The sequence below is a fragment of the Arvicola amphibius genome, chromosome 1 (genome assembly GCF_903992535.2).
Source record: "Arvicola amphibius chromosome 1, mArvAmp1.2, whole genome shotgun sequence".
Classification (NCBI taxonomy): domain Eukaryota; kingdom Metazoa; phylum Chordata; class Mammalia; order Rodentia; family Cricetidae; genus Arvicola; species Arvicola amphibius.
This window is the reverse complement of record NC_052047.1, coordinates 129,507,672-129,535,598: the sequence shown is the minus strand read 5'-3', so window position 1 is coordinate 129,535,598 and position 27,927 is coordinate 129,507,672. Positions and strand designations below refer to the sequence as shown.

Sequence of the window (27,927 nt, the reverse complement as noted above, 5' to 3'; positions counted from 1 at the left end):
GTTCAGGCCCTCACACATGCTGGGCAAGTGTTTGCCCAACTCCATTCCCTGTTGGAACCTCAGAAAGTCACTTGGAGAAACTTGGAGAAAATGCCCTGCTTGGGTAGAGCAATAGAGAGGCCATCTCACAAGCCTTCAAATATGACCCCACCGAGGTCACCCTAAATGCCAAGCTTTTTTCTGGGTGGTTAGCTCACTTGCCACCTTGTCACAGGACATGGAAGTCCAGCTTGCTGAACCAGTTCCCCGTTCAGACTCAAGCCAAAAGTGCCGCTATCTTCAGCTTGTCAATTACAAGGTGCCGCGCTTACTATTTTGAGGTCCAAGCGCTTTCAAGTTCGCCAGGCTTGCCCAGGGCCCAGAAACATGACCCAAATCCTCTACTTCCTGCTGTTACCTAACCTCCCATTATTTAATCGATCCTTTCTTGGGTCATGAGACCCCTTAGGTTCAGCCACACTCATTCTCAGTTCATTAATCTTGGTGATTGCCTCCTCCAGAGGAGGGCTCTCGCTGTCTGGTATGACATGTTGAGGTTCTGCTACAGGGGGGTCTTAAGCCAGAAGGAGGCGCTCCTCACAACTGCCCTGGCCTGGAGAGCAGCAGATATGGTGTTCCAACAGATCCCAGCCAAATCTCCTGTAAGATTTGCAAGTCTTTCTAGAAAGAGGGTATACAAAGATGTTTATGGTCCAAAGAACCTGAACCCTCCTCTAGGCTATCCCTTGGAGTCAGTGGGAGAATGATCTCATGAAGCCCAAAGATCTCAGACTCATTAGTGGTGTGCAGAAAATAATCAATTGTTTGTAAGTCACTTACATTTGGGTGGAGGTTCAAGACAGGATTGTTTTTTTTTTTTCTTGGTTGGTAACTAAATTTTGGACCACACACACATTTAGCTAGCATTCTACCACTGGATTTGCTCACAATCTCTCTAGATTACTAACAATAACCACGACAACGTAGCACTATGTGATAAGTATTGGATCCCTGGTTATTGGAGGAGTGAAACCAGAGCAGACTTCCCAACCCTATGTAAATAGTTATGACACTATACTGTCTGGGGAGTTCTGGCATGGTATGTTTAGCACAGATAGAAACCACCATCACTGTCCCCAGTGCTGGGAGTTAAACCCAGAACCCCGGGAATGCTAAGCAATCATTCTTTATTTCTGAGTTACATTCTCAACCCTTCAAAATTTTTGGTCTGTTTGGTTGAATCAGTGAGTGCAGAACCCACAGATAAGGAATAGTGGTATTTTCAAAGCAAGGCCTCCTTGCTATAGTGTTTTTTCTTTTTTTTTAAATGCCACTTGCCCTCTTTGCAGTGGAGACTCCTAGGCCATCAGCCATATCAAGATGACATCAACATTCCTTTCCCAGCCACCGGATGTGAGAAACTCATTGAACCGGACAATGAGCAGAAGTTGCTGCTGGTGCTCCAGACGAAGACCAGAAGGCCCATGCAGTCTGAACTAGTGGCATAATATCAAAACTTCCCCACATAGCAGGGTTCTTGACTGAGTGTGTCTGCTGTTGAAGGACATTCCTTTCTAGATCAAGAACTGGAGAGAGAAAATGCAAATCTGCTAGGGAAATGCACTGTGGATGCCAACTGGAATGTTTTCTACTTGGTTATGAAGAAGAGGAGGAGAAGGAAAAGGAGGAGGAAGAAGAGGAGGCAGTGGCTAGGTATGTGACCCAGTAGGTAGAGTGTTTGTCCAGTACTCATAAAGCCCATGGTATAAAATTTTGGCATGATGTCACACACATTAATCCCAGTACCCTGGAGTTGGAGCAGTTCATAGAGAATTCAAGGCCTGTCCGGGTAAGAGACCATAAGAAATAACAAAAAAAAACAAATAAAAGAGCCTGATCCTCGACAAACAGATCACTACTATAACTGAACATCTGAGAATCAAAAGACTTAGCAGAATCTTCAGATTTGCTGGGTGTGCAAAACCTTTAATTCTAACGTGCAGGAAGCCAAGCTGAAAGTCAGTCTGATCAATAAAGTGAGTTCCAGGCCAGCAGGGCTACCTAGTGAGACTCTATCTAAAAATAAAAATAAAAAATTAATTTTATTTTCTCTAGAGAATGTCTGCCAAAGATCAGACCTTAAAAATAATCCTTCCCTCCCTCCCTCCCTCCCTCCCTCTCTTTTTCTTTTGGTTTCCCTATGTAACCTTGTCTGTCCTGGAACTGTCTCTGTAGACCAGGGTGACTTCAAACTCAGAGATCCGCCTGCCTCTGCCTCCCAAGTGCTGGGACTGAAGGCGTGCGCCACCGCCGCCCAGCTCCTACTCTTCTTTCAATGCTGGGGATTGAACCCAGGGCCTTGGTCATGCTAAGGAAGCATCTACCACTGAACTACATTTCTGACTTGCCTTTAGCCTTTAAATCAGTCTCGAGACATAGAAGCTTATCCCTGTTAAAGTTTGAGAGCTCCACTCCTCTCAATAAGATATCAATTCTGATGAGAATATAGAAAAATGGTAGATGAGAATATCACCTAGTGGTAGATGAGAATATCGCCTAGTGGTAGAACACCTGCCTAGCGTGTACAGAGTTCTAGATTACATCCCAACATTGGGGAGAATCTCACTTTCAGTCTGAGGATGTATGTGAATGTCAAAGGTGGAAGGACCTGGGTCCAATCCCTAAGACAATCAATAAGTGTATAAATAAACTACCAAAACATGTAATGTCAAAAATGTCATTTTCAGAGCTGGAGACATGGTTCATCGGTGAGAGCTGCTCTTCCAGAGGACCTAGGTTCTATTCCCAGCACCCATGTGGCAGCTCACAACTGTCTGTTATTACAGTCCCAGGGCCTCCATGGACACTAGGCCCACACGTGGTACACAGACATACATGTGGACAAAAGATCCATACACATGACATCATTTTTTAAAATGTCACTTCCTTTTAGTTTTGTCAAGGGTAATGATTCCAAGGTGAGTCCCAAATGTGTCAGGTGAGAGGATAATTCACAGACTTCTTCTCAAAGGGCTTTCTCTGTGCCGTGGTCTTTTCCTAAGAACCTGAAGCCGTGCTGGTGTATACAGGCCTGCAGCAGCTGACACCTGCCTTTAGAGGAGTCTCCTTTGAGTGAGAAAGGTAGTTTCTTGCAGAAGTCTCGGACACAGAGAGCCTCTTTCCAGCATGGGCCTGGCAGCGCTGCCCAAGTTGGTTGGACCAAAAGCTGATGTTGGGCTTGCTAGACGCAGAATATGCACAGGACCCTTCTTCAGCACATACTGTTTAAAGACACCCTTGCCACCCCATACCTTTTCTTTGCCTTAGATTAGTTGTGGCTGAGTTGTGACTCTCATGAGAGAAGTCTTTACTGCCTGAGTAGAGACTCACTGCTGTGTGTATATGGCAAGTAGAAGTTGGCTCCTTGTTGAGTGCCCTTTGTATAGACAGATTCCAAGCCAGGGGCAGACTGGCCTCTCTAGGTACCAGGGAGGCGGAAACATTGCTAGATAGCTGAGTGCAGGTAGTACGCTGTATCCGAACATCAGCCTGAGGACTCTGTGCTGTGCTTTGCAGGACACCCTTGCTTGTCTGAGTGAATCTTCTGATGGTTAAGCAAGTTGGAGGTCACACTGTACAGGTGTGCTTCTTACCTGTGAGTGCTCTGGGAATAACCATTATGAAGGTGCCCCATGCCCAACTCTACCTATTACCAGGGCACTTTCTAGTATGTTTTGTGTGGGTGCTCCCTAGGGATGATTCACAGAGCAAAGGTTTTAGGGCAGAATGCTGCTATAGCAGAGAAGCAGGGTGAAGCATAAAGATCTTTGTGGTTATGTCCACAAGCTTCTGCTGGCGTGGTTTTTCTACAGTGCCCGCCCCACTTAGGTTGGCATGGAACTTAGGCGCCTTCTGTTTCAGCCTGCCAATTGCTGGAGTTTTAGTCCTTCCCCACCACGTCCCCCTCCCTGGGATCTCTCTACTTGACATATGCCAAATGTCTGCTTCCATCTTTTCTCGAAAGAAAAAAAATGTCTCTCTTTTCAACCAGTTTCTTCCCCTGGTTTGTTTAGTTACGAAACAAGGAAACCACAGCTGCTGCACCTGCAAATGGGATAATCGGACTCATCAGCTGTCAGGAATGCTGCCAGACTTGTCTTGGCAGAAGAGCAGAAAGGGACTAGATTGGACATTATCATCTCCCCAGGGTCACATTCTCCAGCTTTCAAAGCCACACCTAGCCGGTGTTTTCTGGTTCCCTTCTGTTTCAACTGCTGGTGCAACTGCTCCATGCTATCTTAAGGGAGACAGGAAAGGGGCTATCTGCAAGAGAGGGAACAATAGTGGGAGTGGGGGTGTAGAGAATAGAGAAAACACAGCGAGAGAAGCAGGAACACAGAGAGAGGTGGAAGGGGGAAAATGGGGGGGAGGCGGGGAGAGACGACAATCGTCTAGAATATACGGAGAATGAGCAACTTGGGGAGAGAGGCCTGTGAGCTGAAGGGAGTTTAGGGCAGGGGAGATGAGAAGGGCTAGGACACTAACACAGACTCTGAAATGTGACATTGCCACAGGTAGCCACCTGTGTCTTCTGCCAGAGGAAAGGGAAATGACTCCTTTTGGTAGAGGGGAACCAGCTTCAAGAAAGTCCCTGAGGACTGCTGGCTTTTATCTAGCTGCCAGAAAACCTCCTATAGTCCATGTTGGGCTCATTTCTGGGGATTTGGACGCCTTTTGTGGTTTGGGGTATTGGAGTTTCCTTTGAACTTGATAGCTTCCTTCCAAGTCTCCATGCAAGCCAGATGCCTTAAAGGTTGACTCTCTTCTGTCGCGTTCCCTTTTGGAACTCTTCAGTGTCACCCTCACCTCCGAACTATCCTGCATGCTTCAGTGCGGGAAAATCCGGAAACCAGGGATTAAACAGAACTCAGGATTTGTGAAAGTGAGCATCTCTGACTGACCCCTTAGCACCTGTAAAACCTGAGGTCAGAAGGAAACGTGGAGGAGTGTCTAGCCTAAGAGTCCTCGGCTTCCATTCTTTATAATACAGGACAAATGGCGCGCGGGAAAGTTTTTTTTTTTCTTTTTTTTTTTTTTTTTCTTCGAGACAGGGTTTCCCTGTAGTTTCTAGAGCCTGTCCTGGAGACCAGGCTGGCCTCGAACTCAGAGATCCGCCTGCCTCTGCCTCCCGAGTGCTGGGATTAAAGGCGTGCGCCAACACCGCCCGGCCGCGGGAAAGTTTTGAAAGCACAGACCGAGCCGGCGGGGAGACGCCTGGCACCTCCTACTCTCATTCCTGCTGGCATTTCAGGCAGACAGCAGTTGGAAAGGCCTGAGCGCTCTCAGCTCAATGATACCAGGCGCCTGGGTGACCAGCGATCTAAGGAGGTGGGAAGCGGCGGCCAGAATGCCAGCCCTAGTGGCCAATCGTCGGTGGAGTGGGCGGAGCCTCGCAGGGCGGAGGCGGGGCTGTCTCTCTGGCAACGAGCCCGCGGCGCGGAGGGGCGGGGGAGTGGGCGCGGGTGTCACTGTCGTAGTTGGGCTGGCTGGAGGGTTCTGAACCTGGAGACGCGGTCAAACGAGCGGCCGCCCACGTTCCCGGGGCCAGTCCGAGTGAACCCCGAGGCTGAGGAAAGGAGCTAGCCGCCTCCTCCGCTGGCGCTAGGAAGCGTCGCTCCTCCTCGCTGACCTTGGTCTCGCCTGTCGCCTCACCCTTGGCAACACTCAGTGGCCGGGCACACGGTCCGAGAGGTCTGCAGACAGGTCCCTGGACAGGCCGAGACTCGCGATGTAGGCACACAAACTGCTGTCGTCCTTCCCTCCGGCTCTGGGGCGTCGGGTCGCCCGCACCCCAACGCCCGGGCGAGCCAGTCCAGGGTTAATGCCAACGAGTTTCCACCTCCAGCCGCTCCTAGAGAGGCCGCGGCGCAAGCCAGCGGGGGAAACTGGCCAGGGACGGACACTTCCTGTGTGTGTGGGGGGGGAGGGGACGGGAGAGCAGTAGCCCAGCCGGGGCTCGGGGGGCCAAGACGAGGGGTCTCGGGCTGGGAGTAGTGGCTGGGGACTGCCGGAGGAGTAGACTAGCCTCTTCGCCTGCGGGGCCACACGCGCGAGGGCCGGCGAGGGCAGTAGGACAATCCGAGACCTTGGGAGGGGGCGGGGCCGCGGGCAGGGGAGGGGCCGGAGAGGCCCAGGGTCAAGACGTCCGGCCTTCGCGGCCTGAGCCAGGCCGCCCGGTCTCCTGGGCGGCTCTGAAACGGCGGGTGGCGAGGGCTCGGGGCTCCGGACACTCGAACTGGGTTGCACGATCGTCCGCCATCGCCACGGCCGCTGCACTGGGAGCTGGCAGGGATGGAGCGGGAGGCGTCGTCGTGGGGCCTCGAGCCTGGGGATGTACACAGTCCTGACGAAACGGGCAGCCCCGAAGGGTCTCTCAAAGGTGAGGGAAGGACCGCGCCTCTTAGGAGTGTACCAGGAAACAGGGCTGTGGCCTGCGGGAGGAAAATAAGGCCGGAAGCATAGACACTTGGGAGTGGGGTTGGAGGTGGAGACTTGGTGTCCCGGGTCTTTGGAGAGGAGGTGGTAAATTTCAGCACCTTGATTTAGGGCCAGCAACCCCCCTTGGGGAGTGGGGATGAGACATGTGTGGCAATAATGGACCAAATGACCTTCCAGACCCACCAATCAATCTATTTTCTATAATTCTCTGATCCCACAGGCAACACAAATGAAAACGAAGGGGCAATTTCTCAGCAAGAAGACCGTGGGGGCTATGAAGTTGAAGAAATACCTTTTGGGCTTGAACCCCAAAGCCCAGAGTTTGAGGCCCAGAGCCCAGAGTTTGAGTCCCAGAGCCCCAGGTTTGAGCCTGAAAGCCCAGGGTTTGAATCCCGAAGCCCTGGGTTTGTGCCCCCAAGTCCTGAGTTTGCACCCAGAAGTCCTGAATCAGATCCTCAGAGCCCCGAGTTTGAATCCCAGAGTCCTAGGTATGAGCCGCAAAGCCCTGGCTATGATCCCAAAAGTCCAGGCTATGTACCCGGGAGCCCTAGGTATGAACCCAAAAGCCCTGGATATGGTTCGAAGAGCCCTGAATTTGAATCTCAAAGCCCCGGGTATGAATCCCAGAGTCCCGGGTTTGCACCGCAGAACTCTGGAGATGAAGCTCGGAACCCTGAGTTCAAAACCCATAGCCCCGAATTTGAAACTCAAAGTTCCAAATTCCAGGAAGGTGCAGACATGCTTCTGAACCCAGAGGAAAAGAACCCATTGAGCATCTCCTTAGGAGTGCACCCCCTGGACTCCTTTACTCAGGGGTTTGGGGAGCAACCCGCAGGGGCACTGCCTCTAGGAGCACCATTTGATATGCCTGCAGGGGCCCTACTGGCCACACCCCAGTTTGAGATGCTCCAGAATCCCCTGAATCTGACAGGGACCCTTCGTGGTCCAGGCCGTAGAGGTGGCCGGGCCAGGGGTGGGCAAGGCCCCCGACCTAACATCTGCGGCATCTGTGGGAAGAGCTTTGGGCGAGGCTCTACCCTGATCCAGCACCAGCGCATCCATACCGGCGAGAAGCCTTACAAATGTGAGGTGTGCAGCAAGGCCTTTTCCCAGAGCTCTGACCTCATCAAACACCAGCGTACCCATACCGGCGAGCGGCCCTACAAGTGTCCCAGGTGCGGCAAGGCCTTCGCAGATAGCTCTTACCTTCTTCGTCACCAGCGCACCCACTCTGGCCAGAAGCCCTACAAGTGCCCACACTGTGGCAAGGCCTTCGGCGACAGCTCCTACCTCCTGCGGCACCAGCGCACCCACAGCCATGAGCGGCCCTACAGCTGCCCAGAGTGTGGCAAGTGCTATAGCCAGAACTCATCCCTGCGCAGCCACCAGAGAGTGCACACTGGGCAGCGGCCTTTCAGCTGCGGCATCTGTGGCAAGAGCTTCTCCCAACGCTCAGCACTTATCCCGCATGCCCGCAGCCATGCCCGGGAAAAGCCCTTCAAGTGCCCGGAGTGCGGCAAGCGCTTTGGCCAGAGCTCGGTTCTGGCCATTCATGCCCGCACCCATCTGCCAGGCCGCACATACAGCTGCCCCGACTGCGGCAAGACCTTCAACCGCTCCTCCACCCTCATTCAACACCAGCGCTCCCACACAGGCGAGAGGCCCTACCGCTGTGCTGTGTGCGGCAAGGGCTTCTGCCGCTCCTCCACGCTGCTGCAGCACCATCGCGTGCACAGTGGGGAGCGACCCTACAAGTGTGATGACTGTGGAAAGGCCTTCTCGCAGAGCTCTGACCTCATCCGCCACCAGCGGACCCACGCAGCCGGCCGGCGCTGAACAGTCAAGGGTGGGGAGGGATGGGCGGAAGAGAAGGGGTCAGGGAACTAGAGAAACTGCTTGAGAGGATAATGGAAAAGCTGGAGAATAGAAGGGTGGAATATTCTAGAAAATGGGTCAGGGTGCAGGAAGTCATATGCCCTGGAGAAGTATGAGAAGTGGGCTGCGAAGAGAGGTTGGAGGGAGGACAGACAGGCAACAGGAAGCCCCAGGAGAGATCCACGCTGCTCTGCAGCAGCCTCTCCTTAGCTGGAGGCCTGTCCTGGCAGAGTACAGATGGGGAGGGGGGAGGGCAAGGGAGTGTCATTGAATTAGAGTAGGGTAGCATAGAAGATTGGTAGCTGCTGAGACCCTTGTGAAACCAGGAAGAGGGCAAAGGGTAGGTAGGTGGGGGTGGGGCCCAAGGGGTAGGGCCTGGGTCTCTCAGAGCAAACCCCAGTCTACCTTGTCTTCCTCAGGCTTTGGAGCCCTTTGAGTTCAATAAAACTTTCATGTGGTAAGAGACTTGTCCCTCAGATGTGTCTGTGGACAGTTCCCTGACAAGGGGGAGGCGCCAGCTCTGAGTCTTGCCTCAGAAATCTTTTGTGCTCAGTGGTTCGGTGGGATCTTAGCACCAGAGTGCAGGGCATGGTTTATTTGCCCATGGACACCGAAGCACATGTCCTTCTCTTGCATGCTGCATACATTCAGAGTGACTGGCTGTGGGAGGGGTGGGGAGGTCCTCAACTCTTTCTAAACAACGGATCTTTGCTTAGGCCAGAAAACACCAGGGTGCTCATACCTAGGTACAGCTGTTTCCTGTCACACCTGGCTTAACCCCACCCTGCATCCCCAGTCAGCACTTCAGTAGATCTCCTAGGCTCCTGAGACTGGAGCGGGCAGCTTCACACTTCAGCCCCACCCAAAGGGGGGGTACCTGCTTGACCACTTCTCAGTGCCTGGCCAGCTGGGATTGGTGGGTCCCAGGTCTGCTTTTTCTGAACCCATGTATCAACTGAAGGGACCACCTTGCCCTATCTGCTTTCCCATTCAAGTTCCAGACTCGGACTGGCAGATCTAAGCTCAGTGAGACCGGAGGATTCTGGGATATGGACTTTTGTGACCTTAGCAGAGGAGGGCAGGTCACATCTTGGGAACGCTGCTTTTGTGGGCACATTTTGAGTGAATGCCTACAGGGTGGGCCTGATGGAGCCCCCTGAAGGTTTGCTCCACTTCACAGAAGAGGACACAGTCACAGAGGTCAGAGGTTTCTCAGTTACTATGTGGCGAAGACCAGATTTGACATTCATACTACATTTACCTAGCTCCACCTCTGCCTGGAGCTGGGCCACATGGGCACATTTGAGTGTCTTTGGTCTTTGGGTCCTGGTGTCATTCCCAGGGCCTTAAAACTTATAAAGAACAAATAACTTGGAAGGCATCTCTTCTCAATAGGTCATGATCTGCAACTCTGGAAGGGACATTCTGGTTCAGTTCCATTAGCCTGTGTTTCAAAGTTGAAAGTACTTTTGGAAGTAGACCATTGTTGTTCAAGTGAAATCTTGCAGTAATTTAAAGACTTTTATGAACTTCATACAAGAAACCACTGCCCAGCTGCCAATGCAGCAGCCCCCTTCCCTTCTTCCTCCCTGCTCCTTTTACTCCTTTTTCTCCAGAAATGGTATGTCCAGCTAGCCCAGGCTGGCATCACACTCAAGATCTGGCTGTTGGATTATGCCGAGTGTTAAGAGTACAGGCGTGCAGCACCACACCCAGATTATAGAAGCTGGGGGTTGAACCAAGGCAAGGGAGTGTCACAATTAAAGTAGCACCCGGCTTAGATGCCTTCCAGTTACTGACATCTTCAGCTCTGTACCCAGTGGAGCTGTATCCAAAGACTTCATACCTGGCTTCTTATTTTATTTTTTGAGATATGGTCTTTCTGTGTTGTCCTGGATGCACTGGTATGTTTTGTCTAGATCAAGCTGGCCTCAAATGCACAGAGATCCACCTACCTCTGCCTCCCAAATGAAAGCCGTGTGTCATTATGCCTGACTTCATGCCTAGCTTTTAAATATTCAGTTCTATCGTTTTATCTTAAATTTGGATTTATTTTTTATAGGACTGGCGTTTAAGTCCAGGGCCTTGCATTTGTCAGGCAAGTATTCCAACACTGAGCTATATCGCTAGTTTCAAATATGTACTTTTAAATTATATATTTTTGAGACAGTCTTACTATGTGGTCCTCTTTAACCTGGAACTCCCAGTGTAGACCAAGCAGGCCCCAAGCTCTCAAGTTTCCAGCCTCTGTGTCCTGATGGAAATGCATTTTTATTTTTTTTTTTATTTTATTTGAGACAGGGCCTTAATCTGTATCCCCGGCTAGCCTGGATTCACCGTGTAGCCCTGGGAACTCATGTCTGTCCTCTTGCCTTTGCTTTCCAGTTCTGGGGTTACAGCTGAGCTCTCTGCCTTGCTTGGAGTCAGGATATATATATATATATGTGAACAAGCGTTTCTGCCTGCATGTGAGTTTGAATAATAAGAATGTGGCTGGTGCCAGAAGCAGGTGTGGGCTCCTCCAGAACTGGAATTACAGATGGCAGATGGCTGTGAGCCACCATGTGAGTGCCGAGAACTGAACCTGGGCCCTCTGTAAGCAAGGAATGCTTTTTCCTCGGCCCGATGTTTCTCCCTAATGATTAATGCAACAAGTGTTCTTAACCAGCGAGCCGCTTCTTCAGCACCTAGATTTTTATTCTTAGATCCATTGTTCATTTTGTGTGCTTGTATGTGAGAGTGTGTATATATGTAGGCATGGACATGACATGGCTGTGTGTGGCTCACTTGTGGAGGTTAGAGGACGGCTTGCAGAAGTCTGTTCTCTCCCTCCTCTGTGTGGTCCTAGGAGTTAAGGCAGGTCCTCTGCAAGAGCAGCAAATTCTCTTGACCTCTGAGCAATGGCTCTAGCCCCCTGGAACAGATTTTAAATTTAGCCTCCAAACATGCTTGAAAGCCCTTGAACAGCAAAGTGAGTGTGTGTGGGGGGGGGGGTTGGGGAACTCTTGTTTAAAAGAAATGGCTTTGTGTGCACAGGTCTTTTGTATTATTTGTCTCTCAGTATCTGGGAGTGGGGTTGATTCTAGATCCACCCTACGACACCAAAACCACAGGATGCTTCCCTCATAAAGATGTCATAGTACTTGCGGGTGACTTAGGTCTACCCTCTGTTACACTGATTGCTTGTGTTATTGGGAATGAACACAATGCCTACTGTAAGCTGGACAAGTGCTCTGTCCCCACCCCCTTCCAGTTTAACCTATTTCTAGATTCTTCTAAAAACTAGTTCAGTGTTAAGTGTTATCAGCTGTTATATTAAGGAATAATGATGGGAAGGGAAGTTCAATGTACATTTAGCACAAATGCAAATTTTTGGTGGTGCTGAGGATAAAATCCAGGGCCTCGAGTGTGCTAGATGCTCACCCTACCACTAACCTACGGCCCTAGAGTCCTGAACACCTTTAACTTGTGCTTGGCTGAGTTGGCAGAGATGAAACCTGAGAATAGAGGTCAGACGGTATGTAAAAACAAAACAGGTCAAACAAATGAGTTAGGACAGGGCTGTTCAGACTCCACCTCCTGCTTCCGTGCAGCTCCTAGGGGCCCTCCGGAGTCCATCTGCAGTAGAATACCCCGGCCATCTTTAATGTTCACAGCACCGTGTCAAGTCTTGAGTCAGAGTTTCACTACATAGTCCAGCTGGCCTGGAACTGACTATATAAACTAGGCTGACCTCAAACCGCAGACATCTGCCTACCCTTACCTCTCGAATACTGGGATTAGAAAAAATGAGCCACCATGTTTGGCTCCGTTTACGTCCCCTGGGACTTTCTGTGCAGAGCAGGCAGGACTTGAACTCACTGTCCTCCTGCCTCTGTCGTCCACATTGCGGGGAATACAGGTGTGCACCATATGCCACACTGACCTTTGCCCTCTTCATTTTCCTTTTCTTTCAAGGGAAGGATTTTCTGGGGCCCACATGACATGTACTGACGTATGCCATTATTCTGGTAGCTCACAAAATGAGGGATTGGCTGCTTGTCTTGGTTAAGGTTTCTGTTGCTCTAATAAAACACCATGACCAGAAGCAGCTTTTTGGAGAAAAGGGTCTATTTCATCTTAACAGCCTGTAGCCCATAATCCAGGGAAGTCAGGGCAGGAACTGATCTAGGGGCCGTGGAGGAGTACTGCTTACTGGCTTGCTCCCCTTGGCTTGCTTGGTTTGCTTTCTGGTAGCATCCAAGACCACCAGTCCAGAGGTGGCAGTGCCCACAGTGAACTAGGTCTTCCACACCAATCATCAACCAAGAGTACACACCACAGGCTTGTCCATGGGCCAAGGCGGTGGGGCATTTGCTCAGCTGAGGTTCCCTTGTCTTCTAGCTTGGATCAAGTTGACATAAAACTAGCCAGCACAATGGTATTGTAGTAGCCATTTTAACTTCTAACTTAATAAGTACAAGAGATCTAAGGCATGTCAAAAAAGGCTTTTGGGATTCCCTCAATATTTTTAAAAACTTAGAGAATATCTTTGTGGATGTGCACACAAGAGTGTAGGTGCCCTGAAGCTAGGGGTGTTGGGTCCCCTGGAGCTGGATTTACAAGCAATTGTGAACTCCCTGATGTGGATGCTGGGATCCTCCCATGAGCATTGTGGTCTCCTCACTGCTAAGCATCTCTTAAACTTTTTACAGAGTATAAAGGTAGAAGGAAAAATGTCCTCGGACAACTCCAAGAATGTACTGTGGGTACACACCCACCTATTCTCTCTCTCTCTCTCTCTCTCTCTCTCTCTCTCTCTCTCTCTCTTTCTCTCTCCCTCTTTCTTTCTCTCTCTCTCTCGAATGTAATTAAAACAAAACACATTTTCTCCTCTTCCTGGAAAAATGGGTTTCACTTCTTATTGTTCGTGTCTTATTAATGAGCCCTTCCCATGGTTCCATGGGGTCATATAAAGCAAAGGCTGGTGAAGCTGGAGAGACTGTTAGGCTCTGCATGATGGTTAAGCATTGCCAAAAGGAGACACGTTGGCAGAGACCAGGGAGGAGCATGCTGGGCCAGGGAGTCTAAGAGCAAGAACAGACCTCAGCTTACCCTGCCTTTCTGCAGATAAGGCTATCGGACTGGTAGGCTCAGACAGACTGAATGATGGCCTTGTGTCTTTCATGCCAGGCTTGGGAATGTTCACCTACCTCCTTCAGGTAGAAGACCATCAATACTGCCTCGGGAATCTCTCTCTGTCTGCCTTGGCTATATGGGTGTAGCGTTTTCTCGTTTCCAGTGCTGAGCTCCATTCTCTGTGGGCCTTACTGGCCACAGAAGAGGATTAGTCACTGGCCCCTTCTCTGGCTTCTAGATCTCTGTGACTTCCATCCTTGCTTTAAATACAAGATGAGGCCCCCTTGACTCTCTAGTCTTTGTTTTTCAGTCCACACACAGAGCCAGGGCCTCATGAGCACGGGGTAAGCTCTCTACCACTGAGCTGGACCTTTGGCCCCTAGTATCCCCATCTTTTTCAGTTTGGTCAGGTAGTCCAGGGTGGCCTGGAACTCTAGATCTTTCTGCCTCAGCCTCCTAGTGCTGCAATTACTGGGGCGGCATAATTCCTAGTATATATGACTCTGTTTTGAAGGTTTATTATGTGTCTGTGTGGCCGGGTATGTATCTGAGAGTGCAGGTGTCCACAGACACCAGAGGTCTTACATCCCCCTGGGCCCAAGTTTTAAGCCGTTGTGAGCTGCCCAATGTGTGTGCTGGCAACTGAACTCAGGTCTTCTGCAAGCATATTGTTCTTAACCACTGAGCCATCTCTCCAGCCTAAAAAAACTGCCAATTGCTTAGTCTCTTCTTCCATTTAGTCTCTTTCCTATGCTTCCGTTTGGAATTTACCCACAATGTTAGCTGCAGGTCAAGGTTAGCAGCCTGAGGGTCATGATGGCTAAGGCGGAGAAGGATGTTGAGACCTGAATGGAAAAGACCTCCATGAAGACTCGTGTATTTGAAGACTTGGTCCCCAGTTGGTGATGTTGTTTAGGAAGGATATGGAACCTTCAGGAGGTAGAGTCTCATTGGAAGAAGTGGGTCAGGGTTGGGCTCTGAGTTTTTATACCCTCCTCCACATCCTGTTGGCTCTCTGCTTCCAAACTGCCCGGGCAGTGGGACAACACTCAAGCTCCTGGCTCCTGGCTCCTCTGCCACTGTCGCTCACAGCCCTTCTGGAAGTGCAAGGCAAAATAAACCTTTCTCCTGGAAGCTGCTTTTGTTAGGGTGCTTTATTGCAGCAGCTGCTGCAGAAAATCAAGCAGAGAAAACAAAACCTAATACAGGAGAAAAGAGGCAGGGCTAATGATTGTGGTTCTACTTGGTAAAAATGTGAGAGGAATATACTCCTTTCTATGAGCTAGGCTGGAATGCTGAGCCAGGCCCAGCACGGGACCATCAGAACTGGACATAATCCCACACTTACGCAATCCCACACATGATGCAGGCATGTTGTGTTCCTTCCTTTTCTGTTGCCGTGATCGACTATCACACTCACGACAACTTACAGAAGAAAGTTTATTGGGCTGCTGGTTCCAGAGGGTAAGAGTCTATCACAGTGGGAGGCACAGCAGCCAGCGACTGGCAAGACAGAAGGAAGCAAGAGGGCACATCAGCTGTAAGCACAAAGCAGAGTAGAACTGCAGGCAGGGTAAGGCTCTTCTTCAAGCAAGGCTGCGCCTCCCCACAGCCTCCCAGACAGTCCCTCCAGTGGGGGACCAAGTGTCCAGATGCCCGTGTGAGGCATCTCTCATTCAAACCACCATGCGTGTGCTTTGTGCTGGGGGCTCCTTGAGTTCCTTCTGTGTAGGAGCTGGGGACTGAGCAGGGTGGGAAGGAGTCTGGAAAGCAGAGGCTTCACGGATGCAATGTCCGGGGCTCATCCATGCTGTTCCTCTATCTTACCACAGCCTTCATCACCAATTTAATGAAATGGTATCAAGCACCTCCTACATCCCTACCCTGTGATGTCACATCTGGTGATGTCACCAGAGAAACCCAAGGTGAACAGGATAGATACGGATGAACTAACTTCAAGGAGCTCACTGGGAGGCAGGAATTAAATCATCAAAGAGAGGAGGAACACAGCATGGAAGACAAGAGACAAGTGCAGGCTGGTGCAATGCTCGCTCACAGTGTGGAACCTCCCTTGCCAGGACAGGAGGAGGCAGGGATGTTCCAGGCGGAAGAGGACGCAGGAAAGGCTGCACTGACTGCAGGTTGGAAGAGAGCGGCGGGAAAGAGACATGGGAAACAGGCAGGTTATCTCCAGCAGAGGCTGGGAGGGCCACTGGGCCTGCTTTTGCAAAATCTTCTAAGGCTCATCAAGAATTTTGTCTTTGACTCAAGAAGAAGGCACCTGCAGTAGCAACGCAATGGCACAGGTGGGATTTGCAGTCTGTCAGCAGAGCCTAGGCTAGACCTTAGGAAGGAGAGAGCGTGCGGCAGATCCAGAAGGCTGGGACATCCGAGGGCAGTTGGGAGGGCCGGAGTGTAACGGGATCCTGAGATGACAGTGTCTCCAAGTTCAGACCAAAGATTCTCTCTGGGGCCGGTAAGGCAGGCTAGCAGGAGACAGGGCTTCGCCTCTGCCCCCACCCCAACCTCCATCCGCAGAGTTTTATCACACACCTGCAGATAGGTAGGAGCTCTAGGCTCACAACAGGGAAACTTAGGGCTAGGGACAGCCATGACTAGCCAAGGATAAGGGTACACAGCGTCATGTGGCTGAAGCTGGTCCGTGCCGGTGCCCTCAAGTCTAGCCCTGGGCTGTTGGAGTATCAGACCTAGGCCTCAGTGTCCTTGTCCCCCTCATGGAGGGGCTCCAAGCAGCCCGGATCTTTGGTCTCTTCTCCAGATGCTGCCAGAGGGTCCGCGTCTTCGCCAGGGCTTCCGTTCAGGACACTTCCATCGGCCTCCATCTTCTCCTTCAGGTTCCGTTTGAAGAAGCCAACCTGTCAGAAACATACAGAGTGGGGCGACATCCAGAGAGGAGCAGCCCTGCAAGACGTGAAGACGCCCTATGCCACCAAATAAGATCTTACACTGCAGCCACATGGCAGCTGCTTTGAGGACAGGGGTATCTGCATGCTTGCTGCTCAGAAATCCTTTGTTTTAAGGGGCAGTGAGAGGCGCCAGGGAAAACATTGGCCGCACAAGCCTGTCGACTTGAGTCTGGTCCCCAGAGCCGCAGTGGAAGGAGAGAGCATGCTCCTGAAAGTTGTCCACTGACTTCTACCTGGGCACTATGGCATCCTTCCCCTGCCACTCCCACCATGGTGTGGGAGGTCCTTCTGCATATGGGTTGCTTTTATTGGTTAATGAATAAAGCTGTTTCAGTCGGTGGCTTAGCAGAATAGAGCTAGGTGGGAAAACTGAACTGAATACTAGGAGAAAGAAGGTGGAGTCAAAGAGAAGCCATGTAGCCGCTACAGGAGACAGACACCTGGAACCTTGTTAGTAAGCCACAAGCCTCATGGTAAAATATAAAATAATGGAAATAGGTTAATTTAAGATATGAGTTAGCCAGAAATATGCTTAAGGTATTGGCTAAACAGTATGGCAATTAATACAGTTTCTGTGTAGTTATTTCGGGTCTGGGCAGCCGGGAAATGAATGAGCGGCCTCCATCAATATTACCAATTGCAGGAAATTTTTAAAAATTTTTTAGATTCTTTTTTATTTATTATTATTTTGTATGTATGAGTGTTTTGTGTGCATGGTCTATGAGGAGGAGGTGGTGAGCCTCCATGTGGGTGCTGGGAATTGAATTTGGGTCCTTTGCAAAAACAACAAGTACTCTTAACCACTGAGTCAACTCTCCAGCCCACAAATAAAAGCCATTTTGGTTAGGTATGGTGGTATATGCTAGCACTCTGGAGTCAGAGAAAGGATGGTTTCTATGAGTTCAAGGCAGCTTGACCTACACCAGAAGTTCTAGACAGCCAGAGTTACCTTGCTCCCTCCATCCCCCACAGAAAATAATAAAATTAAAGAAATAGATATATTTTTAAAATCTCCTAACTACTTTAAAAAGCTTTAAGTTTGGCAATTTATTCTTTAGACTCATTAGATACACCATGCCATGTATCAGCATGGCTCGGTGACCCAAGATCACAGTCCTAAAATTCAGGAGGAAAGACAGGAGGACCTTGAGTTTTAGCCATCTGGGCTACATACTGATGCTCTCTTGGGGCCAGGCATGGTGGCACAGGCCTTTAATCCCAGTGCCCGGGAGGCAGAAGCAGGTGAATCTCAGTGAGTTCAAGGCCAGCCTGATCTACAAAGCCAGTTCCAGGACAGCCAGAGCTGCTACACAAAGAAACCTCATCTTGAAAAACAAAACAAACACAAACAAAAAAGTTTCCTGTGGGCTAAGCTGTAGCTTGATTGACAGAGCACTTGCTAGGAAGCAGGCCGATTCCCAACACTGCAAAAAGCCCGGCGTGGTGGGCAGGCCTATATTCCTAGCACTAGGGAGGTGGAGGCAGGAGGTTCAATAGTTCAAGATCATTTTCAGTGACTTATCAATTTATCAGGTCAAGGCCAGCCTAGGCCGGTCTCAACAAACAAAACAAAACACAAAACAGGGTTGGAGATGGCAGAGCAGTAAGGAGTGCTCAGAGCCTTTGTGGAGGCCCTGGGTTCAGGTCCCGGCACCTCCCGTAACTCCAGGAGATCTGAGTCTCTTCCTAACCTCCCTCTGCGGGCTTCTACATATATAAAGTGTACACATGCACACACAAATATATATATATATATGTATGTATGTATATGTCGCATATTAATCTTTTAAGTAGGTGATTATTTTTTCAGTGCTAAAACTGGAGCCCAGGGCCTTCTGTGTGTTTAGATCTCAGATGGGTAATTTGACAATATCTTCTACTAGGGAGAATCAATAGTGTAGTGCTATTTATTTATTTATTTATTTATTTATTTGGTTTTTCGAGACAGGGTTTCCCTGTAGTTTCTAGAGCCTGTCCTGGAACTAGCTCTTGTAGACCAGGCTGGCCTCGAACTCAGAGATCCGCCTGCCTCTGCCTCCCGAGTGCTGGGATTAAAGGCGCGTGCCACCACCACCCGGCTTGTAGTGCTATTTATTTATTTATTTAGCAGGGTTTCTCTGTAGCTTTGGAGCCTGTCCTGGAACTCTGTAGACCAGACTGGCCCCAAACTCACAGAGATCCACCTGCCTGTGCCTCCCAAGTGCTGGGATTAAAGGCATGTACCACCACCACCCAGCTGTGTGGTACTAAATTGTGTGCTGTGCACAGTCTCCTGGAAACTTAAAATTTGTGTGTGTGTGTGTGTGTGTGTGTGTGTGTGTGTGCTCCAGTGTCTCCATCTCTGAGAATTAACTCTAACACTATTTGGACGAGTGTGGAGAGTGGGAACAACTGCTGTTCTGTCACGTGGTTTAGATAGATGCAAACAAGAAACCGTCTACGGCAAGGAGCTTAAATGGTCCTAATAGGAAAGGTGTAAAACAGAAGATGGAGCAGAAAAGTAGCCAAGTTCAGAAGGAGGAGGCAGAGCTGATGGTGGCCACAGCGCAGGAGACATCAGGGCAAGGCATTCAGTGGGAAGCAAGCCCAGCAGGCTCTGTGGCTCTACCCTGTTTTTGCCTCTCTCCCTTATCTTTTATTTTTCAATTGTATGTGCATTGGTGTTTTGCTTGCATGCATGTCTGCATGGGGATGCTGGATCCCCTGGAACTTACAGACAGTTGTGAATTGCCATGTAGGTGCTGAGAATTGAACCCGGGTCCTTTGGAAGAGCAGCAAGTGCTCCTAACTTCTGAGCCATCTCTCCAGCCTTTCTCCCTTAACTTTTGAGACAGTGTCTCCATAGGCGCCTTGTGCTGACCTTGAGCTTGCAGAGTCTACCTCTGACCCCCAAGAGCCGGGACTGCAGTGTGGCCATTGCAGTGGGCTTCTTTTCTGAAACTCTTAAGCCTTTCCAAGGGAACACCTGTCCTCTGGCCCTCTCTCTTCCTAACTTTTACTTCTTGTCCAGATTTCAGCTCAAATGCCACCTCTTCTTGGTGACACTCCCAGGTCCTCCAGCCTGAGTCAGGCACCTCCAATACATGTTCCAGAATAAACAGGCCCTGGTATAGACTTCATTGTACTCACTCCTGTCTGTGTTCCTGTATGTTGACTGTGAACTCATATGAGTGGGGACCATATTTATATTATATCTCAACAGTAGCTGGGACCAGAAGGTTCTCAGTATATGCGTACCTCCTTTCTCTTTCCCCCCTCACCCTAGTCCTGACTGGGCCTGCGTTGAACTGAGTGATGGTGAACTCTCTCTCACTCGTTCTTTGAGTCTTATGGGCCTATCTGTAGAAGGATGGGGTGAGCTGAGGCTTATTCTGTGGCTTATACTCCCTGGTCCAGTATGCTCCTCCCTGGTACCTGCCAGCACTCCCCGCCCCCTTTGCCTTAGCTGTCTTGGCCATGCTTAACCATTAAAAGTTCCTACCTTGTAGAGTGCTAGGAAGATCAGCAAGAGTAGCACCAGCCCCCCAATGCTGCTGAGCACATACAGGTGCGTCATCTCCTTCTCGTAGACAACGTCAACCTTCATGAGGACCTGGGGACGAAAGCTAGATGGGGGGAAGAGCCCCCCACCCCAAACGCCCCTGTGTGCCTGGACCATCCATCCCCAGTCTTATTTCTTATGCGTGGGCTGCATCATAGCCTTGGGCTCTGGCCACAGAGCCTTTTCTATAAATGTGTCACCCATTGCCCTTGCCAGTCACTTGGTCACATGTACTGCAGGCTGCCCTGAGACTTATATGGTTTGCCATGGTTTGCCAGGGGGAAGCACCTCAGCTGGGCACTCAGAGCCCAGAAGAACTTGCTTTCTGGGTTTAAATCCATCTTCTGGCCACACTGAATCGCCTGATCCCCTAACCCTGGGCCGCTGTGCTCACAGTGAGCTGGTGGCCCTTTGCTAAGGTACCATTGCGCTGATCTTTAGTAGACATCCACGTCTGTGACACCTCAAACAAGTGACCTGCATCTGGTCTGCTTCTTCCTACCTCACAAAGATTTGGGTTAGAGGAGGCTCTGACTGGGGTCAGAACTTCCCTTCTCCCACGTGACCCCCTCCTGTGAGCTCTGCATGGGTTCCCTGACCTCTCTGCTGCCAGTTCTCAGGCTTCTGAGGTCTGTACCTGAGCCATGGAGGATTTGTTGCCATACAGATGGAAATGCTTGCTGCTGTTGAAGGAGATGGAGACGGAACTGCAGAGGTTGAGTGTGGAGGAGGCCTGTGGAGCAGGAAGAGTGTCTGTCAGGACAGGCCCGAGACCCCAGACCTGTGCTCGCTTACACAGGGAAGGAGAGGACCCAGTTCCCTGCCTCATCTTATTTCTCTACTGTGATGGGCTCACATGTCACTCACTCCTTAGCATCAGAGGGGAGTCTCCCAGAAAGAACATGTAACTACCCTTGGCGACTGTGGTACATGGCCCTCATCACAGTACTTGGGAGGCTACAGTTGGAAGATCATAAGTTTTAGGCTAGTCTGGTTACACTGTGAGACTCTAACTCAAAGGCAAACAAAGATGAGTGCTGGCACTTGCCTTTAATCCCAGCACTCAGAAGCAGAGGTGGGTCCCTCTCTGTGAGTTCAAGGCCAGCCTGGTCTACAGAGAGACTCCCAGGGTAACATAGAAATCGTGTCTCAAAACACCAAAACCAAAGAAAACCAAAATAAAAACAAACAACAGGCCTCCCCGACAAAAACAACCCTATAAATGTCAAACAGATCCAGGTGGTTTGTTGTTCACTGGAGCTGTGCAAGCTTGGGAGTTATTTAAGAAGAGACCAAAGGAGGGAGCCCATGCGGGAAGCCCATCCCCATCACTCCTACAGAAAATGCATCCTCAACACTCCCCACTGCCAGCTACAAGCAGGTGCTACCTTGATCTCCTCCGAGAGTTCCACTGTCCCCGTCACTTGGATGAGGGTCTCCCGCCTGAAGACAAGTGGGCAGCGGAACAAAATTCCAGGCAGACAAGACTGTTGTGGTCAAGAACAGCAGTCAGAGAGGCCCACCATCCCCAGCTTACTGCCCACCTCCAGCCTGGTTCATCAGCTCACACACACACACATACATCAGCTTCACCGGATGGCCTCTTCAAGTCCTCATGGTGGCAAGTGACAGGAGGCTCCTAGGAATTGGAGATGGGGTCTTCAGTAGGTCTGAGGCTTCTTCCTCCCCCACAGAACTCAGACAGATAACCCTTGTCTAGTTCAGACATCACTGAGTCCATGGAACTGGGTCCACCCGTCCACATTCCCTTCCCACATTAGCAGTTCAGTGTAGTTGTTCCCACCATGGGCTCTGTCCTCTTCTAAGCGGTACTCACCATCTGTACAGTCCACGTGTGTGTAATGGGGCTCTCACTGTGAGGCTGTGGCACCCCAACCAAGGCCTCCAGTGTGGGCATGTTGTGGTCGTAGGCAGAAGGCTGAATCCTCACCTGGGAAAGAGGAGAGACTGAAAAGCTGGAATAGCAACTGCCCCGGCCACCACCCAGCCTGTGCAATCCAAGGCGCTATCTGGGTGAGCTCTAGGCCCTGTTATCGCAACGTACCCCCATGCCTGAAAACATAGAAATATTAAAAGAGAGTGTGGCTTCAAGGACCTTCCCTGTGGAAGTTCATACCTGGTAGATATGCTGGACTTGTTGGGTCCTAGGACCTTTGGGGGTGAAGCTGGTGTACAGTGTGGAGTTCTCCTGGCTGTGGGGAGGGGTGCACAGAGATGGGAAGTGGAAGAAAGCAGTCCAGACCCCAAGAAGCCTCTGAGCCTCCCACACCGTGCCGGGGACTTCACAGGCACCTTGTCACGGGGTCCTACTAAGGCCAGTAGAGAGACAGGACTGAAGCTTTGGAATTAAGGTCATACCTTGAGAGTCATGTCCTCACTACCACATGCCACCTTCATTAGGGTCTCAGCTCAGCTCATTGTCTAGCTAACCATTTCTCCCATGTATCCTCCGCACATGCAAGCCCTCTGACTCCCGCGATTTCACCCCGCCTGCAGCTCACCTGCTCACGCCAGCAGCCTTCTCACTGCTGCCTCGCGCACGCTGCCGGTGGTGGAGGCTTCCGCTTGCTTTCCCTCTCTGAGCCCTGCCTCCTTGCCTTTGCCTAGGCTCTGTTCTCTCTCTGTCTCCTTCCCGGCCCTCATCCTGGAAGGCCAAGGCCAACTTTCTCCAGAACCTTCCCTCTCTCCAACACCTGCCCCCATCTTTCACATCAACACCATCCTGCTTGCCGCTTACGTTCAGAAGCATTGGAGACTTGAGCTCAGACACAGACTCCATCCTCATCACATAGAGCCAACTTCAAAGAGCCACTGTGCTCTCTATAGTAAGCAGAACATCCCGCTAGAGAGCCTTGAGTCTGCTACTCACTTATGAGTCTACTCTCACTAGATGCTAAAGGGCTAGAGGGCAAAGGTCACTCTGGAACTGCTCCTACCCTCTCTTCCAGCACTACAATCCCAGGAGGGAGGAAATCCAGCCCAACTGGACACAGCCAAGTGCTTTGGGATCAAACAAACTGGAGCTTAGTTCCTAGCTGCATGGCCCTGGGCAACACCCGCCTTCTCGGGATCCGTGTTCAGTACTAGGGTGTAGACTAGTGAGGCTTCTCACAGGGTAAGGGAAACTCAGAGAGAGAGAGCCTGCTGCCAGCCAGCCAGCAGCCCACTTCTCCTCTGGTGAGCGCTGACCTGAGTCACACACAGCTCTGAAAAAGTCTCCTACTTTGGAACCTTGAAGCCTGCTGTGGTGGGAATGAGTTCTGACTGAACCTGAGACATTCGAGAAGGAAGAGGGCTGAGGACAGGGGGGTGAATCTAACAGGGCGTGTCACCAGGGGGGACCCTGGATGACAAGGACACCCGGGTGGGAAGCCCGGGGTAGAAGGAGGAGGTGACTGAGCTCGGCTGCACTCACTCTTCAATGAGGATGTTGACAGGGTACAGGACGGGGATGCGGGTGGTGGCTGAGTTGTCCTGCAGGAGGTTTGAGTCCTCGTTCTCACTGCAAGGACAAGGTAGAGGGACGCCGTTAAAGGAGCATAGCTGGGCTTCCTGGCCATCTAACCCCAGCCCAGGCCCACGGCCGATCCTGCTCACCAGTGCACAGTGCCATTCAGCTCAACAAAATCTCCCCAGGAGCTGTTGAGCAGTGTGTTAAACATCACCCGGAGGCTGACCTGGCAGGGAGACAGAGGTGAGAAAAGACAGAGTACTCTCAGGGGTAACCAGGGTGTCTCATGGTCCCAGGGGGACTACCAGCCCTACGGTGACCATGGAGTGTGTGCTTCCTGCCTCTCTGGCACTGGGGAGGTGGCTCATCCCCGCTGGACCCAGGAGGAAATTGAAGCTCTAGGGGACTAAGTGAGGTGTGCAAGCCACAAAATGAATTAACTCAGTCAGGTTTGTCTCATCCCAAATCCAGGCTCAGAGATGCAAAGCAGCTCTGTATACTCTTGCAGGATAGACCCTTCCTGGCCAACCACCTGCTCCTTTCCCCAGAGCCAGGATCTCTTCCCTGTTTGCCAGCTCGGCCCTTGTGGGAGGGCTGCCCAACGCTCACCTGTCGGCCTGCTTTGAAGATAGGAGAGCTTACATTGCAGGCCAATGTCTTGCTCAGGGGTCTCGACTCCTCAGCCAGCTCCTGGCAGCTCACAGGTATTCGGCTGTGTGGCTGGGAAAGAGGAAGCTTGTTGGTGAACAAGGTCCAGGGTCCCCCAGGGACCACTAACTCTCGGGGCTTGTAGCTCTCAGGACTGTGTTCTGCCATAACACACGCTCAGAGAGGCAGATCCAGAGGAGGCAAAGAGGAAGGCAAAGCCGAACCCCACAGTGCATGACTTTAGCTGCTGTTACTCAAGAGGCTGAGGCAGGTGGACTGTCTGAACCCAAAAGTCTGAGCCCAACCTGGGCAACACTGAGATACAATGTTAAAGAAGAAAGGCCATGTAACATGAAATAAGGCAGATACACAGGACTTATGTGGTGAGCCCATTGCTATGTGCACTCTAATATGTAAATCCACAGAACAGTATAGAATACCCTGGCAGGAATGGCACCTCGTGTTCAGCAGGCTTGAGATGATGTAAGCGTTCTAGAAAGATGGTTGTATGACAGTGTGGCTAGACTCGGTGTCAGGGAGCTGCACACCTAGGGATGGTTAAAACTTACATACATTCACAATTTTTTAAAAAAGCTAAGCTAGGCGGTAGTGGCGCACACCTTTAATCCCAGCACTCAGGAGGCAGAGGCAGGCAGATCTCTGTGAGTTCAAGGCCAGTCTGGTCTACACAGTTAGTTCCAGGACAGCCAGGGCTACACACACACAAAAAAAAATCCTGTCTCAGAAAAAATAAAGAAAAGGTAAAAGTCTCAACTTGTTTAATCCCTGGAGAGACGGCTCAGCAGTTCCGAGCACTGACTGCTCTTCTAGAGACCCAGGTTCAATTCCCAGCACCCACATGGTAGCTCACACCTGTCTGTGACTCCATTTCCAGGGCTTCTGACATACACAGACACACATGCAGACGATATTAAATGAATATTAAATGAACCGAACAAACAAAAACGAAACCACACACTTAAGGACAAACAAGAATAATAACAAAAGATGAGAACAGGAATTGCTTGGCTAGGAATTTAGCTTAGTAACAGAGAACTTGTCTAACGTGCTCAAGGCCCTCCATGGATTCAACTGTCAGTGTTGCAAATACATACATACATATATACAGACGGATAGACATAAATGCAGTGGCTGATGAACTGTCCATATAAACTCTTTAAACTTCTCTGTAGTTTCCAAGTTTCCATAGTGACCACTTATGATGTTTAAAACAGTATTTGAAACATAAAAGTTCTGTCTGCTCGGAGTGACCGTACCCCAGACTGAGCACTGCAGACTAGTCACTGACTCACCAGGCAATAGAGGAGAGAGCTTGCCCTTCCCACGCACCCCCCTCAAATCTCCGTCTCCACTCCTCAGCGCTGGAATCACAGGCAGGTACCACCCACTTCCCAGCTGTATTCAGTGTTGGAAGGAACGCAGGGCTTCATGCCTGCTGCGCCAGCACCCTGAAAGTCCTATTCCAAACAACGCATGGCACCGCGCAAACGATGCCAGCCTTCTGCTGGGGCATGTCATTTCATGTCACCAGTGCACCGAAGACACCAGAGCCTCTTTCATGTACTGCTTTCTCTCTCTCTTCCCTTCTTATTTAGTTTTTATTTTTTTTAGTAATCATTATTTTAGCTAGGCATGTTGACTTCCACCTTTAATCTCAGCACTTGGGAGGCAGAGGCAGGTGGATGTGTGTGAATTCGAGGCCAGCCTGGTCTACATAGGAGTTCCAGGCCAGTCAGAGTTACATGTGAGAACCTGTCTCAAAAAACAAAACAAAATACATACATACTTACTTGTTTTGTGTACATGAGTGTGTAGTTGAATTTGTGTGTATACACATATATGCATACATACACACACAGACACACACACATGCACCACATACATGAAGGAGCCCACCAAAGTCAGAAGAGGCAACAGAACCCTGGAATTGGAGATACAGTGGTTGGAAGCTCCCATATGGATGCTGGGAACTGAACCTGGGTTATTTGGAAGAGTAGTCCATGCTCGTAAGTGCTAAACCATCTCTGTAGTCCCTTTTAATTTTACTTTTTTTTTTTTTGGTTTTTTGAGACAGGGTTTCTCTGCAGCTTTTTTAGAGCCTGTCCTGGAACTAGCTCTTGTAGACCAGGCTGGCTTCGAACTCACAGAGATCCGCCTGCCTCTGCCTCCCGAGTGCTGGGATTAAAGGCGTGCGCCACCACCACCCAGCTCTTAATTTTACTTTTTAAGTTGATTGTGTGTGTGTATGAGGATGCACACATGTGTGAGATTTTTACGTGGGGACCAGACTCAGGTCTTCATATATGCAAAACAGATCCTTTCCCTACTGACTGAACCATCTCCCCAGCCCTATTCCAATTTCCTAGCCTCATTTGAGGGGGCAGGGAGCTCCAAAAAGAGAATTCAGGGCCCACAGAGTTTATGCCTCAGACCAGAGTTTAATGAACATCACCAGGCTGAGAATGCAGACGTGACCATCAGGGCCCTACACATTAGCTGCCATCCCACCTACTCAGGCCATCTGGGCTACCCAAAACTCACTGCAGGAACAGGAGCCAGTGCAGGAACCTACTCAGGCAGGTGGTGCCCTTGAGCTCACCTCAAGCATCTCCACCTTACGAAAGGAGAGTCCTGGAGGGAAACCCAAGCTCAGCTGCACCCAGTAAGCATCTTCTCCCGAGTTTCTCAGTGTCCACTCCACAGCAAGGCTGGCGGAGGAAGTCAGCTGCAGGACTCTGGAACTGGGGGATGGGAGGGGGTGACCAGAAAAAAGTCATGGGGGCCAAGATGGCAGGAGACAGCATTAGGTGAGGACTTCAGACTTTGGGAGCTGGCTGGCCATAGACACCATCCTATGCTCAGGTCCAGAGCCCTGACACTATATAATCCACGTGTAAACTCTGATAATGACAGCCTTTCTCAGAGAAGCAAGGTGAGACCAGAGAGGACGTCTCCTTCCTAGTGGACACAGCCCATGAGTGAAGCACCTTTTGACACTGCCACGGTATTCTTTGCAGCTACCTCAGGAGGATGGACTTGGACAAGACGGGGTCAAGGGACAAGGGCTTACGCACCTGGGAGGGGACAGCAGGGCCAGGTTTGCCTCACACTTCTTGTCCTCACCACAGTTCTTCTCAAAAGGGATCTGAAAGGCCAGGACCCAGAAGGAGGCTCAGGCCCCGGACCCAGCAGGGCGGGACAGGGCCCCCAGGCCCCCAGGTCTGCCTCTCCCCCTTCTTACCTCCTTTGTCACTGCGTGTATCGAAGGTCTCAGGATGGGCTGCATGTCTGTGCCCTGTTGAGCATGGAAGAGTGAAGACAGAGCACTCAGGCGAGGGGGTAACAGAGGCTTGGGGTTCATCTGGCATGACTGTGGTCTTCTAACCACACCCACAGCCAGGTACACGGTCCTTCTCTGGTGACAGCTTCACAATGGGAGGATGAGGCGTGGGGTGCCTCTCCCTCCCTTTGTCTGGGCTGGGACAAGGCAGACTGTACAGCTCCACCCTTGGCAGGAGCACCTGGGCATCCACCATCTGGCCTCACCTGCCCGCCAGTGGCCCTTTCTCTGTGCTTTGCCTCTGTCAACACCCTATCCTCCGAGGCCTGCTCTCCGACTCCATTGTCCCCAGCATTTCCTGAGCTTCTCCTCTACATCAGCCCTGCCAGCCCTACTGGACGCTGGGTAATGTGAATGATTGTAAAACACGTGGAGAAATGTCAAGGCAATGTCCACAGTGGGGAAGGAGTTAGGATGAAACACACACAGGAAGCTTCAGAGCATGGAGAAAGGACTCTTATCCAGGACAAAGACGTGTTCTGATGCAATGGCGTCCCCGGGAACAGCT

General features: G+C 50.7%; 2 protein-coding genes across 4 annotated transcripts in view; one reads left to right on the top strand and one right to left on the bottom strand.

Moving 5' to 3' along the window:
• Positions 1–6,061: 6,061 nt before the first annotated feature.
• Znf768 (zinc finger protein 768) lies at positions 6,062–8,813 on the top strand. Its single transcript, XM_038339510.1, has 2 exons — positions 6,062–6,418; positions 6,698–8,813. Exons 1-2 carry the CDS (start codon positions 6,331–6,333, stop codon positions 8,311–8,313), a joined length of 1,704 nt encoding a protein of 567 aa, XP_038195438.1. The 5' UTR covers positions 6,062–6,330; the 3' UTR covers positions 8,314–8,813.
• A 6,083-nt stretch (positions 8,814–14,896) lies between these two features.
• Positions 14,897–27,927, bottom strand: part of Itgal (integrin subunit alpha L) — a 36,953-nt gene continuing 23,922 nt past the window's right edge. For all 3 annotated transcript variants that reach the window (XM_038309820.1, XM_038309830.1, XM_042053999.1), the window contains 13 exons: positions 27,321–27,374; positions 27,154–27,224; positions 26,679–26,820; positions 24,020–24,130; positions 23,557–23,636; positions 23,375–23,461; positions 22,076–22,151; positions 21,776–21,889; positions 21,521–21,577; positions 21,327–21,425; positions 20,576–20,671; positions 19,879–19,989; positions 14,897–16,346 (listed from right to left, as the gene is read on the bottom strand). In XM_038309820.1, coding sequence (XP_038165748.1) covers positions 16,179–16,346; positions 19,879–19,989; positions 20,576–20,671; positions 21,327–21,425; positions 21,521–21,577; positions 21,776–21,889; positions 22,076–22,151; positions 23,375–23,461; positions 23,557–23,636; positions 24,020–24,130; positions 26,679–26,820; positions 27,154–27,224; positions 27,321–27,374 — 1,266 coding nt within the window. In that variant the 3' untranslated portion in view covers positions 14,897–16,178. The remainder of the gene's footprint in view (positions 16,347–19,878; positions 19,990–20,575; positions 20,672–21,326; positions 21,426–21,520; positions 21,578–21,775; positions 21,890–22,075; positions 22,152–23,374; positions 23,462–23,556; positions 23,637–24,019; positions 24,131–26,678; positions 26,821–27,153; positions 27,225–27,320; positions 27,375–27,927) is intronic.

Excerpts from the sequence above, each read along its gene's own strand:
- Znf768 (XM_038339510.1), top strand. The coding sequence starts at position 6,331 with ATGGAGCGGGAGGCGTCGTCGTGGGGCCTCGAGCCTGGGGATGTACAC. Across the intron at positions 6,419-6,697 it reads CCCCGAAGGGTCTCTCAAAG|GCAACACAAATGAAAACGAA; the intron begins GTGAGGGAAGGA and ends CTGATCCCACAG.